This window comes from Mesoplodon densirostris, chromosome 1 (assembly GCF_025265405.1).
Source record: "Mesoplodon densirostris isolate mMesDen1 chromosome 1, mMesDen1 primary haplotype, whole genome shotgun sequence".
Lineage (NCBI taxonomy): Eukaryota > Metazoa > Chordata > Mammalia > Artiodactyla > Ziphiidae > Mesoplodon > Mesoplodon densirostris.
This window is the reverse complement of record NC_082661.1, coordinates 178,982,402-178,996,519: the sequence shown is the minus strand read 5'-3', so window position 1 is coordinate 178,996,519 and position 14,118 is coordinate 178,982,402. Positions and strand designations below refer to the sequence as shown.

The window sequence follows — 14,118 nt, the reverse complement described above, 5'->3', positions numbered from 1 at the left end:
CAGAAACTTCTAAGTCACTGTTGTCAGAATAAATACTCTAAGCTACAAACCCTTTTCTCCCTCGCGCAAGTGCCTGGCAGGCTTGTCTCCAAGGACCCAGGAAGCCTCCCATCTGGATGGGGGCGCTTGCTATGTGCGTGTGCCAGGGCCCAGCTTGCGGGGGTGGAGGAGAGGCCTGTGACCTGCACCACTTCCTATTCATCTGTACCAGGCCCAGACCTACAGACTCAGGGGGTTAGGACAAAGGCAGAGAAAATGGTAAGACAAGAGGCAGGACTTCTGGACTGAGAGCTTGGCCATGCAGGGTGGCTGAGGTGGGATGGGGTGGAGATAAAGAGTCAGATGGCATTGAACCTGTCATCTACCTGGCTCCACACTCGGGTGAGAGGAGAGCTCATCCCCTTAGCCGAGGCATCACTGCCCATCCTCACGACACCCTCACCATCCAGTCACCCTGAGGATGCAGTGGTGGCGACCACGATGGACAGAGACGCGGGTGGAGATGAGAGGAGGGAAGAGTGTAGCGTAGTTGAGGGGTGAGAGCTGAAGGACAGGGAGCTGGCTGGCTGAGCACAGACCCCAAATCTCTGCGGGACAACTCATGGAAGCGGCTTTCAATAATTTTTCATCATGACTCACTGTAAGAAATTCATTTTAGGAATTCCCTGGCGGTCCAGTGGTTAGGACTCCGCGCTTTCACTGCCGAGGGTGTGGGTTTGATCCCTGATCAGGGAACTAAGATCCCACAAGCTTCGAGGCGAGGCCAAAAGAAAAAAGAAAAAAAAAATACATTTTACAGCATGACCCAGTACCTATATCTGTGCGGGTACACAGCAAAACTAAAATAAAAAGTCACAAAGCAGTATGTACCATGCTACAGGTGATGTACTCCAGCACATGCTGGTTTCACAACTTACTAGTGGGTCACAGCTGGCAACTCGAAACAATCTGCCCTATTATGTGTCAGTCATTTCGGAGGGCCTTGGAGCCTTTGGAATTCCTGCTCTGTACTGTGCTCCCAACCAACTGCGCGGCCGCTGTATGCGGACACCACGCTCATGCTGGGTGGGGGTAGGGAGCAGGGTGGCTCCAGAGATGAGAGCACAGGGAGGCCACATCACACACGTGGACTGGAGGACTGTCCGTACAAGGCGGCAGCAACGAGGGCGCCACATGCTAACCCAGATCCTCGACCTGAGGGCACTCAGCTACTCGTGAGCACCAAGGACGGGCACCCTCCCCGCCCTGCCCGCCGGCGGTTGGACCAGAAAACAGAGGGCAGTGTCCCTGCCTCTCTCCCAGCCTGCATACCCTGATGAGGTCCTGTGCCTCCTCCCATCCACGGACTGGAGCCCTCTCTCCTCTCCCCGCATCGGGGTCCAGAGAGTGGAGGAAGACTGGGCAGCGGCACTGCTCAGAAACAAGATGCTGCTGCCGCCCTCGGCAACTTCCAGGCCTTCCTGAGGCCTTGCTGGCGGCATCTTTTGAGGAGGTCCCTTCAGAGGCTCTTTCGGATGCACCTGGGGGCTTGCTTCAGAGCTGCTTGTTCTCTACTTACTGAACTAAAGCTTTAAGGCAACTCATGCATCTGCAATTTATTTCTTTAAAAACGATTTTTAAAAAAATTTTCCAATCCTCTCTGAGGGCTCTAAACGGGAAAAACAAGCCATTCTTAAGGCATCCTAAGCTCCAACTACAATTATCCCAATGAGCTCCTGCAGGAGATCGGCTACAACTGGTGAAGAGTGCAAAGCTATTTCCATAACGTAGGACTTTTCAGCCCTCACCTTCTTCACTGTGATTACGGCTCTCTTCCCTCCAACTGGGCTGCGAAGGCTGTGGCCTGGCCTTCCACTGGTTTGGGAGTTAGAAAGCCATCCAAGTAGTTAACTAGGATGGATTGGAGACAAGTAGAAAATAAAAGTGAGGACCCTCCTGCAAGGGAACCATAGCTGCCGCCGTGTGCCCCTCTTTCCACCTGGTTGGGGGAGAACACCCAGGCATCCCGCAATGGAGCAGGCCCTGGGATCAGCCAAGCACCTCGCGGAGCTGCTGGACACTTGGGGAAAACTAGAAGGCAGGGGAAGTCCCTTACATCTCCATGTCTCCCAGGCCTGGCCCAGGCTGGGCAGCAGGGGACTCTGTCACAGACTGAACTGACTGGGACACACAGCCCAGTGGCTGATGTCTCTTTTACCTGGCCAGGTGTGCAACAGACACTTGACCATGAAGGCCGGGGGAATGTCTTAGTGCCTCAGTCTCTACATCTATCAAATGGGATGATCACCCTGTTGCCTCGGGCATGCACATGAGCACTCTTGGTAAGCTGTAAGATGCTTCCATGTGTAGAGTTATTACTGTCGCTCTGCAGAAAGTTAGAGACACGTGTACAAAAGAAGAAGTCAAAACAGCCGATCTTTGCTCTGGGAGCTGTTGCTGCTAAGGAATGTCGGCAGCCTTGTGGGAGGGGAAAGATTAGGGAATCTGTGCCACCCTGTACTTCCCACTTTTTCTTGTACTGCAGCCAGCATAGACCACTCACCCAGTTCTCCGGCTGGGGGCATGGGGAAGCCACCTTCCGGGGTGGGGGGCTGGGGAGAAACTCCATTTGAAAGCTGAGAAGAGCTGAAGCTCAGAGAGGGGATGTGAGTCTTTCAAAGCTGCAGTTTGGAAGTGGGGAAGCCAATGGCCAATACTTGTCCTGACCTGCCTGCCTGCAGCTACCCACTCAGCTCTGGTCTTGGTATCAGCCTGAAGTAGCCCCTGCTTGGTTACTGCGCCATTTAGATAAGCAGGAGAAGGAGGTGGAGGCATCAGGAATGGCCTCAAAGAACAAGAGGCGGAGGAGGAAGGGCCCAGCAAGGAGAGCCTGGCTGAGAAGGAAGAGCTCAGGGCGAGACCCCGGGTGGTCAGGACAGCACAGGAGGAAGAACTGTGCAGTGAAAAGGCACTTCTGGGCATGCTCCCCGCTTAAAGACAGAACAAGGGCCCAAGGGACCAGGGGGGCTAACGCACGGGCCAGCCACTCAGTGATCCTGGTCTTGGGAGGCAAGACTGACCCAGAGCCCACCCCCAGGGCCTTCCCAGAGGCCAGGCAAGGGGACCCCACTCCAGGCACAGGGCTGAGTTTTAGAATCATGTATTCTTATCCTGGCACTTCTGTGGTCTCACTGTGCCAGCCGATGCTCTCTCACAACCTCTCTGAGCCTCAGTTTACTCAACTCTAAAAGGATGAACCCAGAAGTTCAGAGCTTAGCTGGTCCCACCTCCCACTCAGCCAGGGCTAGGGCCCTGCAGGCAGCATCGCTGACAGAAGGGACGCTCGCTGGCGCACAAGGCAGGCTGCTCTTCATTGAGCAGCTCCAAACCACCAGAGACCTCTTCCTTTTAATCAAACGGCATAATGGCTGTGAAAGTGCTTACGCAAATAAAAGCGTAAGTGAAGGGGGTTATTATTAACCATCAATGTTAGAGGCAACGTGAGAGAGGACGAAATGGGGCTGGAGCTAGGCTTCCAGAGCCCACCAAGGCAGCCGCAGGAGGGGCCGAGGAGGAGCGCAAAAGGACCCTGTGAGTGCCGGGCTCTCTCGGGGGGAGGTTAGACAGCAGCTGGGGAGGTGCTCAGGTCCTGATGAGACCGGCAGGTATGTAACTGCTACAAAAGGAAGAGAGGGACCCCTCCTCCACCTCAGAGGAACCCAGCTCGCTGGGACCTGCTGTCTGCAGGAGGCACATCTCCAGCCCAGACGGGAAGACCCTCTGGTTCCCTGGGGGGAGCGTATCTGTACTGGAAGGCACAGAGACACTGTTCTGAACACCTCTCCCTAGTGGCTCCTGCTTAATAATGGCAAAGAGCTCACTGTGACGCCAGCGAGGGAGAGCCGGGGACTCTGCCAGGAGTCAATGCATAGAGGGTCGCAGAGGCACCTGAGGCTGGCAGATGGAGACGCAAGAGGGAGCGCCTGTGGCCCCAGGTGGCCCAGCCAGTTCAGGGCTCGCTGTGGGGAAAGCCAAGACCTTCTACCTGCCAGGTGAAAGCAAGTGTCTGACCTGGCCCCTGGCAGGTGGCAGGGCCTCGTAATGGTTACCTTCCTAGGCTCAGTGCCCTGTACTCGGGAATCTCAGACCAGAAAGCCCAAGCTTGCACTCTTGTCTATGAAACTCTGAGTCCAGAGGCCCATGCCTTGTGCCCTGTGAGGCCCTGTGAACCGCACTCAGGAAAGGGAGCTCAGGGGAGGCTCTGCACACAGAGGGAGGTGAGGGGCCTGGTGGGCTGGGTCCACTCACCCACGATCTCGTTCTCCTCCAGATTGATGGTCTCCAGTGCAGGCAGGGTGGTGAGCTGCTCAGGGAAGTCGTGGAACTGGTTCCGGGACAGGTCGATGGCCTTGAGGTGCTGTAGGGTGCTGACCTCGTTGGGGAGGTCGTGCAGGAAGTTCCCTTCCAGGTGGAGCTCTGCCAGGTGGGGAGGAAGAGTATGGAGGTGGGGGAAGGGGAGCAACCCAGAGACCACAGTGACTGCTGGCCTCCTGGGCCAGGAAGGCGGCAAGGAAGGAAGCCCCCCAAGGGACGAACTCCATATTAATGCAAAAGGAGGGGTAACCACTACCACTGCCACCCATCATTCCAGCTGGGCTCCCGGCTGTTGGCTTTGGAATGGAAGGCTCTGCCCAGCAGAGGTCTCTCACCCCTGCTCCGGGTGGCACATCTGGGGTCATTCCTAAGGCTGGTTTAGGGACCATCACTTCTTTGAACTGAGGCATCCAGAATGACCAGAGAGGCTTTCCTTACTGCAGCTCAATCAGGCTTGCCCCTCGATTTTGTTCCCCGCAAACGCATCCTAGGACAGAAGCGGTCCCTCTGACCTGGACCACTCCGGCAGCCTCCTCCCTGGCTTCCTGCCTCCAGTCCCTCTCCAATCAACGCTGCACAGTGGGACCTTTTTAACCTCATGAGCGCAGCCCTGAGCCCACAAACCTTCAGTGGCTCCCCAAGGCCTCCTCCCTAGGCAATCAAGGCCCTTTGTGATCAGGCCCCTGCAGCTCTCTGCTCCTGCAGGTCCAGCACTCACACCTGGGTCTATGCCCTGGCTGCCCTGGAACGTCCTCTGGGATGATCTCGAGCAAAGAGACACATCACAGGAGAAGTCATACAACATCATCTTGCTGGACTCCTGCATGGTTCTGCATCCCATAAAGAAGTAGTAACGAGAGCTCTCTTTTTCTTTTCGGGGGGGCCTACTCTGAGTCCCACACACTGCCAGGAGCTGATGCTAAGTGTCTCATCTGATCCTCAGAACAGCTCTGCAAGATTTATCTTATTCTGCTCCATTTGACAGAACCAGAAATGGTGGCTCAGAGAGGTTAAGCAATTTGCCCAAGATCACACCACCAGGTGGCAGGGAAGCCAGGATTGGGATGACCTGGATGACTCAATGCTGGTCACAAAACATGGGACAAAGGGGATGGTGACAGAGGCAACAGGAGAGGCAGGTGTGAATATTTAACGAGTGATGCAATGTCCCAGGCAATGTATTAGTCATTCATGAAATCTCATATAATCCTCCCCAAAAATTTCTCTCCCAATTTACAGATGAGAGCACTGAGGCTCACAGAGGTCAAGTAACCTGCCCCAGGGCACACGCACCTAGCAGTTCCCCATGTTCCCTGAGATTCACAGATAAGGGAGGGAAGTGGGGAATGGAATGACAGTCCCATTTCCTCAGGAAAGTGGGGTTGGGGAGGGGTCCATCCAGACACCAACATCAGGGCAGGGCTGGCTGGAAGCAGTCTCTGGGGGAGGCTGAAAACACTTCCATGTGAAGCCCAGTCTGCACATCCTGCTGGGAAGATGTGCCTGGAATCAGCCGGGGGGCATCTCCACAGTTGGGAAACCGAAAAGCTTTTCATCTAACTGCTATCATTTTTTTTTTAATTTAACATCTTTGTTGGAGTATAATTGCTTTACAATGGTGTGTTAGTTTCTGCTTTATAACAAAGTGAATCAGTTATACATATACATATGTTTCCATATCTCTTCCCTTTTGCGTCTCCCTCCCTCCCACCCTCCCTATCCCACCCCTCTAGGTGGTCACAAAGCTCCGAGCTGATCTCCCTGTGCTATGCGGCTGCTTCCCACTAGCTATTATTATTATTATTATTTTTTGCGGTATGTGGGCCTCTCACTGTTGTGGTCTCTCCCGTTGAGGAGCACAGGCTCCGGACGCACAGGCTCAGCGGCCATGTTTCACGGGCCCAGCCGCTCCACGGCATGTGGGATCTTCCCGGACCGGGGCACGAACCCGTGTCCCCTGCATCGGCAGGCGGACTCTCAACCACTGCGCCACCAGGGATGCCCCCCCACTAGCTATTATTTTACGTTTGGTAGTGTATATATGTCCATGCCACTCTCTCACTTTGTCACAGCTTACCCTTCCCCTTCCCCATATCCTCAAGTCCATTCTCTAGTAGGTCTGTGTCTTTATTCCCGTCTTACCCCTACGTTCTTCAAGACCTTTTTTTTCCCTTAGATTCCATATATGTGTTAGCATACGGTATTTGTTTTTCTCTTTCTGACTTACTTCACTCTGTATGACAGACTCTAGGTCCATCCACCTCATTACAAATAGCTCAATTTCATCCCTTTTTATGGATGAGTAATACTCCATTGTATATATGTGCCACATCTTCTTTATCCATTCATCCGATGATGGGCACTTAGGTTGCTTCCATCTCCTGGCTATTGTAAATAGAGCTGCAATCAACATTTTGGTACATGACTCTTTTTGAATTATGGTTTTCTCAGGGTATATGCCCAGTAGTGGGATTGCTGGGTCATATGGTAGTTCTATTTGTAGTTTTTTAAGGAACCTCCATACTGTTCTCCATAGTGGCTGTATCAATTTACATTCCCACCAGCAGTGCAAGAGGGCTCCCTTTTCTCCACACCCTCTCCAGCATTTATTGTTTCTAGATTTTTTGATGAGAGCCATTCTGACCGGTGTGAGATGATATCTCATTGTAGTTTTGATTTGCATTTCTCTAATGATTAATGATGTTGAGTATCCTTTCATGTGTTTGTTGGCAATCTGTATATCTTCTTTGGAGAAATGTCTATTTAGGTCTTCTGCCCATTTTTGGATTGGGTTGTTTGTTTGTTTGCTATTGAGCTGCATGAGCTGCTTGTAAATTTTGGAGATTAATCCTTTGTCAGTTGCTTCATTTGCAAATATTTTCTACCATTCTGAGGGTTGTCTTTTAATGAAAGTTCAGTGTGGCCTCCCAGGTCTCTTTCCCTGATGTTCAATAGCTTTCCTATACGTCTCTGTCTTGCTGCATCCATGACTCAAAGGCTCTGCAAATCTCCTGCCCTTGTGTGCGGCTACAATGAACATTATCCCAAGGCTTTTGTATGATCACATCCACTCCTCTCAGGGCTGAGGGAGAAGCAGGAGGGCAGGGACCCTTTCTGCCCAGGCTCCCTGATGGACCCATGGGAGGCTTACTCTTCCAAGCTTTACAAACCAGCGTCAACTCACTACCTTCTGACACCCCAGGTGTCAGAAAGCCAAGACTGCTCCCTCGCCCAGTGAGGTTAATTAAAAGTCCAAGCCAAACAAGGCATTCCTCCTCCAGAAGTATTTGCTCAAGAACCACTCTGAACAGCAGACTCTTCTTCTGGAGCTCTTTTGCCCCTCATGACTTTCCAGCTTGATTCCATCTGGTTGGACCCCATTCTGGAAAAGGGCAACTTTCACTCCTATCAAATTACAGACTATTTGCTCACTAGGTGGTCCATCCCAAAAGTATAACGGATCCTCCTGACAAGCTCTGTCTGGATTCCTCAGGTCAGTGTTCTCGGGAGGAGCAGGCAGGGTCTGGACACGACTACACGGGGGACCTGCTACAGAATGACAGAGAAAGCGAACTGTCTTGAGCACTCACCACACGCTAGTACCCTCTTTTCAGTGTTTACCATGTTTTACCTCAAATTAATCCTTATGATGACCCACTGAAGTTGCATAGAATGGATCCCGTTTTACAGATCAGGACATTAGAAATGGCAGAGCCAGCTTCTGAACTCAGGCCAGTGTGGCTCCCGGGTCCGTAATTTTATCCACGCCACTTACTGATTCTCCACACCCTGACACACACAAGGCTGCTCAGCTAGCTACCATGGACAATGTTTGCAGCTGGTTTGTCTTGGAGAAGCTTCAGAAAGATGCGCTGCTTAAAATTAGGTGCTCTTGCTGAAATCTGTTATCACCAAGGGAGATTTTTGTTTTCACTGGTTTAATAATTTCCCCACTCTGTGCATAGCCCTCCTGGGTCTTGTTTGTGCTGAGTTATCTTCTTGAGAAAATTCAGGTCCAGTCCTCCAACACCACTGAAGGCAGCAGGTCGCCTAGCCCTCAGGCGCGTGAAGAGTGCCAATAACCATAACAGAAACCCAACGCTATCCCAACTGTAAATACAAGATTTTGTTTTTTGAAGCCACTGAGATTTGAAATTATTTGTTCCTAATGTAAAACTGGTCTATCCTGACTGATGCAGTTTGTTTCACTTTAAATGCATTTTCTACTTATAAAAGCAATGTATGCTCACTGTAAAAACAGAGACATCACAAAAATATGGAACAAAGGAAAATGAAAATCCTGTGTGTTCCCCACCCAGAACCATTGTTGTTTGGTATTCAGTCTTCTATATTTTTCTATGTACATGCTTATGGATGGATGGATGGATGAATGGATGGATATTGTTTTTAAAAAACAAATGGAGGGCTTCCCTGGTGGCGCAGTGGTTGAGAGTCCGCCTGCCGATGCAAGGGACACGGGTTCGTGCTCCGGTCCGGGAAGATCCCACATGCCGCGGAGCGGCTGGGCCCGTGAGCCATGGCCACTGAGCCTGTGCATCCGGAGCCTGTGCTCCGCAATGGGAGAGACCACAACAGTGAGAGGCCTGTGTACCGCAAAACAAACAAACAAACAAACAAAAAACAAATGGAATCATAGACTATATACTCTTTTGAGAACTGCTTTTTTTACTCAGTAAAGCTGAGGCAGCTTTCCAAGTCATTGCTTTGTGTATCCTTCTCTGGAGATCACTACTCTCAAGACTGAGACTTGTGGATACAAAATCATGCCCCTGCCCAGCATCTCGTTTCCCAGGGAAGGCTGCTCTTTGAAGTCCAGCCCTTCTTCAGCAGCAGGCTCTAAGGAGACGCTCAGCTGCAAGGAGGAGAAGCTGAATCTGCCTGAAAGGCGGCCTCTCCCCCAGCTCAGAAGCACTTCTGAAAAGCAAAAGGCGCAGAGGGAGTCATGGCTGGGCAGGCAGGGCTTGCACCCTTGGTGTTCAGCTCCTTGACTGCTTTAGGGTAATCAGAGGGGCTGTGTTGAAATTGGGAAGGAAGGGAGAGCTTTCCATTACTGAGCTTCAAAGGGAGCCCAGATCTGCTCTGGAAAGGCGGTGTCAACCCACTCTAGGTAGTCAGGCTCCTGTTGCATTAAGAAAGTATTGAAGTGCTGGGATTGGGTGGGGGAGGGTTTCCAGGAAAGAGCTCTTGGGCCGGACACCCAGCCACACTGCGTCTGGGGCTTAGACCAAAAACGAATAATAATGGCTAACATCTAATGAGTAGTACTATGCTCCAGGTACTTGTTCTATGGAGTTTACACGCAATCATCAATTTAATTTTACTATAACCCATTACCTCCAATTTACAGAGATGAAATAACTTGCCTAAGGTCACACAAACCCCTACCTCTCCCCCAGTTAATCTGACCTTCCTCTCCCAACCCACAAACCAGGATGTGAACCCCAGCCAACCTTCCCAAGAGAGGTGGGCCATTCCGGCCACCTGCTTTTTCCGGTTTTGCACCTCTAATCCCCGCAGCACCTGTCCTCAGAGTAGATACTCGGCAAATCCCTGCTTATTTAGTGGTGAATGAATGATGGGGGAAAAACCAGGAGGACCTGGTTCCGATCTAACTCATCATGTGTCCTTGGGCCCATCCTCTCCCTGGACAGCCTCCATGAGAAGGTCCTCCCTGCCCATTTACAGCAGGGAAATGAGTTAAGAGTGTTGTGAAAAGCAGGACGTGCTGCACAATACAGATATTTATTAAGCACCTACTACATGTTCAGCCCTATGCTTGAACATGAAAAGGATAATCTTTGAAAAGTAAAAGCACTGTTTCTGTTAGAGGGGTACAAGATCCATGAGTCTTAATTACTGGATCATGGAGCTTTTTGTGGAAAAAAACCCTGAAAGCTATCATTAAAGGCAGGAATCAAAAGATAAAATAAGAGAAGGTATATGCAGCTGGGACACATGGCTTGCAGGAAAGTCAATCAGACTTTCACAATTATGCCCAGGGTCTCACTGCCCTCTTATCGCAGGGCGGAGGGGGTGTGTGTGTGGCTGTATTAGGGGAGCTCCAGATGTTTCTTCCTGCTCTCTTACACCAAGGTTCAGAGTCAAACAACCTAGGCTCCCAGGATGGACAGGGTCTCTGGGAGAAGACCTTACTCCATCCCACTCCCAAGACTGTCCCCAGCCTGAATGCAGCCAGGCATGACATCCCCTTATTATCCCTTCTGAACTGTGGTTTTTGGAGTCTGCTAAATGGATCTCTCCTTCCCCAAGTTCCCCTTATTACTTCCTCATCATCCTTATCTTGGATAATTGTCAGGGCTGACTCAGAGGCCTCAGACTGACCCCAGCGGAGAGACAAGGCCAGTTGATTACATTAAGGGACAGATCAGGCGGGCCTGCAGTAATTACGCAGCCTGGTGGTAAAGGAATGTGCCAACTCCAAAAATACCTGCCCACTGAGTGTCAATCAGCACCTTGGCTACCAATGAGCAATTACTTTCCCACCTGCAAGGGGCCGCCTGCAGGGCAGAGTCAGTGGATCAGGTGGAACAATAATTGTCCTTCAAGTGGCCCATACTCAGCACTGCAGACTCTTCACACAGAGACAGTTGCTGCCCACGGGGAACAGAGGGGAAAGAAGTGACATTTCCGAAAGCCACATCCACTCCTTGGGTGGACAGAGGGAAGGGGTGAGAAAACTCTTCTAACCGAGGAGTCTGGGACAGACTAAAATGAAGTGCTAGCCATTCTGCCCCCATGAAAAGGATAGGTGGCTCTCACTCTACCAACGTGAACCAGTTCCTAAAATATATTGCTAAGTAAAAGAGGCACGTTGCAAAACTGTGCATACACTTTACTCCCATTCGTAGTTTATAAAGGAGCTCTGGAGCTAGACCCACAGTCCTGACCCTATTCTCTCTCACTGTGTGACCTCAGGCAAGTTACTTAAGCTCTCTGTGCCGCAGTTTCCTCATGTAAAACAAAGATAATAAGAGGACTGACCTCACAGAGTCACCAGACTTTGAGTAAATGTGCCCTCACATTATAAATCGGTTGTCTGCTCCTACACCTGCCTCCCTGAGAGACTGTGGGCTCCTCAAGGGCCAGGTCTAGGTCTTGGTTTCCTTATCCTTCCCAAACATCAGTGCTATGAGGATTAGACGAGAGGACGTGTGTAAAACCCTCAGTGTGGAGCTGGCGGGGGCTAAGTGCCCAGCGAATTTGGGCTTTCATGTTATTTCCTGTTCATGCTCACACCGGCCCTAAACAGATGTTCAGGAGGAACTAATGAATTGAGTTTAAAGGCAGGCTGTGAGACACTGAATATACACAAAGACAATGGCCAGACCAAGTATAAAAATAGAACTGGGACTCATAACCTGAAGCATCCTGCCCAAGAAACCAAACCATTAGTAAAGCAGCCAGCCCAGGAAGCTAGTCTTCTGTAAGTCAGGTTTGTAGGAAGTCAGACTACTATCCCCATAGACAATCCAGGAAGCCAAAGAATACCCCCTGTAACAGTTGGCCCCAAATGGCTGGGACTTGATTACTAACTGACAGTTTCCCTAAATTTTTGTCCCAACATCCCACTCAGGACCAACCAGAGACAGCCAGATGTGCATCCTAACCAATCCCATAGGACGCCCTGCTGCTGGCTGGCCCGCCCACCTCCAGCTTCCCCAGGCCAATAGCCTGCCATCAGGCCCACCTGAAGCCTTCTCCCTTTCATCCACTACGAAGCTTTCCCATTCCTCTGCCTGCCTTTGAGTCTCTGCCAAATGCAAGTGACAGTGGCTGACTCCCTGGCTAGAGCAAACTCGGAATGAACAGCCTCTGCTGGTTCTCATTTGGATGGTCTTTGTCTATTTCTGCAGGTGTGTCTTACACACCTCTGGCCTGGCAGGCCCAGGACACACTCAATAAGCAGAGCTGAATGACTTGAATCTGGAGGAAGTGGGGAGATGGGAACACAGGAGGAGAGGGGCCAGAGGAGCTACAGCCAGACCTCAGGATCCACTCTCTGCAGAACTGATGTGCCCTTTGGACAGATTCCATTTTTCCCGCCATAAGACGGTTGAAGGATATCAATGGGATGTAATCATTTAAAGACCACCCAACTCTGAGGCGGCCGTGACCCCAGGAGCAGAAAGTCCCCAGGGTACCCACAGGAGACAACTTGGCAGGCAGGGAGCAAGCAGGTGTCTCTCTCCCCAGCACCAAGGCAGCACACCCGCTCTGTCAAGAATCCAGGAGACGACGCTAGCAGGCAGTGCGGAGCCCAGCACAGCCTATTCAAGTCTCCTCTTCACACATCAAAGGAGAGGGTTTTTTTACTTGAAAGAGAAACCACAACAAAGGCTGGGGTCCAGAGCCAGGTGGGTCTCTCAGCTCCAGCCCCTCCCTGCCTGGTCACCAACCCTCGTCCATGGCTGCCTCTGTGAAATCCAATTACTGGGCACATGGCAGCCTTGCCTTTGTAATTGGAGGTGGCGTGGGGGGAGCCAGGAGCCACCAGAGCACAGGAGGGGGTTCAAACGGCATTCTTCAACAGACTTCTGATGGAAGGGTATCATGAGGCGTCACGAATCCAGGGGCCCTAAGTGTGTTTCTCCACACTGGCTGCTGTGTCCCTGGAGACGGCCTACTTGCTTATCCCACAAGGCACTGCCATGTCAAGTCCTCTCCAAGCCCTTGAGCTCATGCAGGTGGCCTGGAAAGGCAGCCCTGGCTGCAGGGTGGGTGACCTGGGTGTACGGCTCTGACAGCCTGGACGAGTGCCTTCTCACCCTGACCTTCCTTCTCCACCTGTGAGGTGAGATGGCAGTGACAGCTCTAATATTTTATGGGAGATTCTCCCAACGGGTGGCCCACAGGCTAAGTCTAGCTTGCAAAATGTGTTCTATTGGCTTCCAGATTAAAATAAAAATTAAGTAAAAATGGATAAAATTCACATAAATATCCACCTTTCCAGCTTCAACTGAATCAAACTATCAGAACAATCCCGTGGCACGTCTGGCAGAAGCTGAGTAGGGTATGTACCAGGTGGCCACAGTCCCCACCACTCCCTCTTGTCCCATGCCCAATCTGAGTCACTCATTACCTACATGCTAGTCTCTTAAGCGTTGGTGTTTATAACCCCTGAACTATGGTCTCAATCTTGGCTGCCGGCACTTTAGAACGACTGATATTGATGTTAACAGATGCCTAGGCCCAGGCCCACACCCAGACATTCTGATTCAACTGGTCTTGGGGTAGAGCCAAGGCAATGATGTTTGTAGAAAAACTCCTCAGTTAATTCTAATTTCAGCCAGGCCGAGAGCTGCTAGTCCAAGGGCCCCGGCAGCTGGGAGGACCCATCTCACCTGTGTAAAGAAGCAGCCACCAGAAAAAGAAGGACGGGAAAAGTGGGCCTGGTCAAAAGCACCCACAGGTGCCCCTGGGGAAACACGTCTTGCCCTGGGATCCCCTCCACCCCCAACATAAGCACTTTAGCTTTTTAGGCACAAACACAATGGGCTTTGTGAGCTTCGGTCAGAAACGACAACACAGACCAATCCCTCCTGCTTGCCCTTTGTGTGTGCACCCAGTCTAGGTCCTGCCTGTAGCTCCCTCCTGAGCCACTGTCTAAGCTGCTTCCTGTCCCTGCACTGGGTTTGCCAATTCACACCTCTCCCCTCCCCTCTTGACTCTGTCCAGGGCTCGCACCTCCTGTAGGAAGCTGCATGAAATATGCTCCTCTCAGGT

General features: G+C 51.4%; 1 protein-coding gene across 4 annotated transcripts in view; it reads right to left on the bottom strand.

Moving 5' to 3' along the window:
* LRRC20 (leucine rich repeat containing 20) overlaps positions 1-14,118 on the bottom strand; it is a 66,017-nt gene that overhangs the window by 14,972 nt on the left and 36,927 nt on the right. For all 4 annotated transcript variants that reach the window (XM_060092136.1, XM_060092145.1, XM_060092151.1 and 1 more), the window contains one exon: positions 4,288-4,455. In XM_060092136.1, the coding sequence (XP_059948119.1) occupies positions 4,288-4,455 (168 nt within the window). The remainder of the gene's footprint in view (positions 1-4,287; positions 4,456-14,118) is intronic.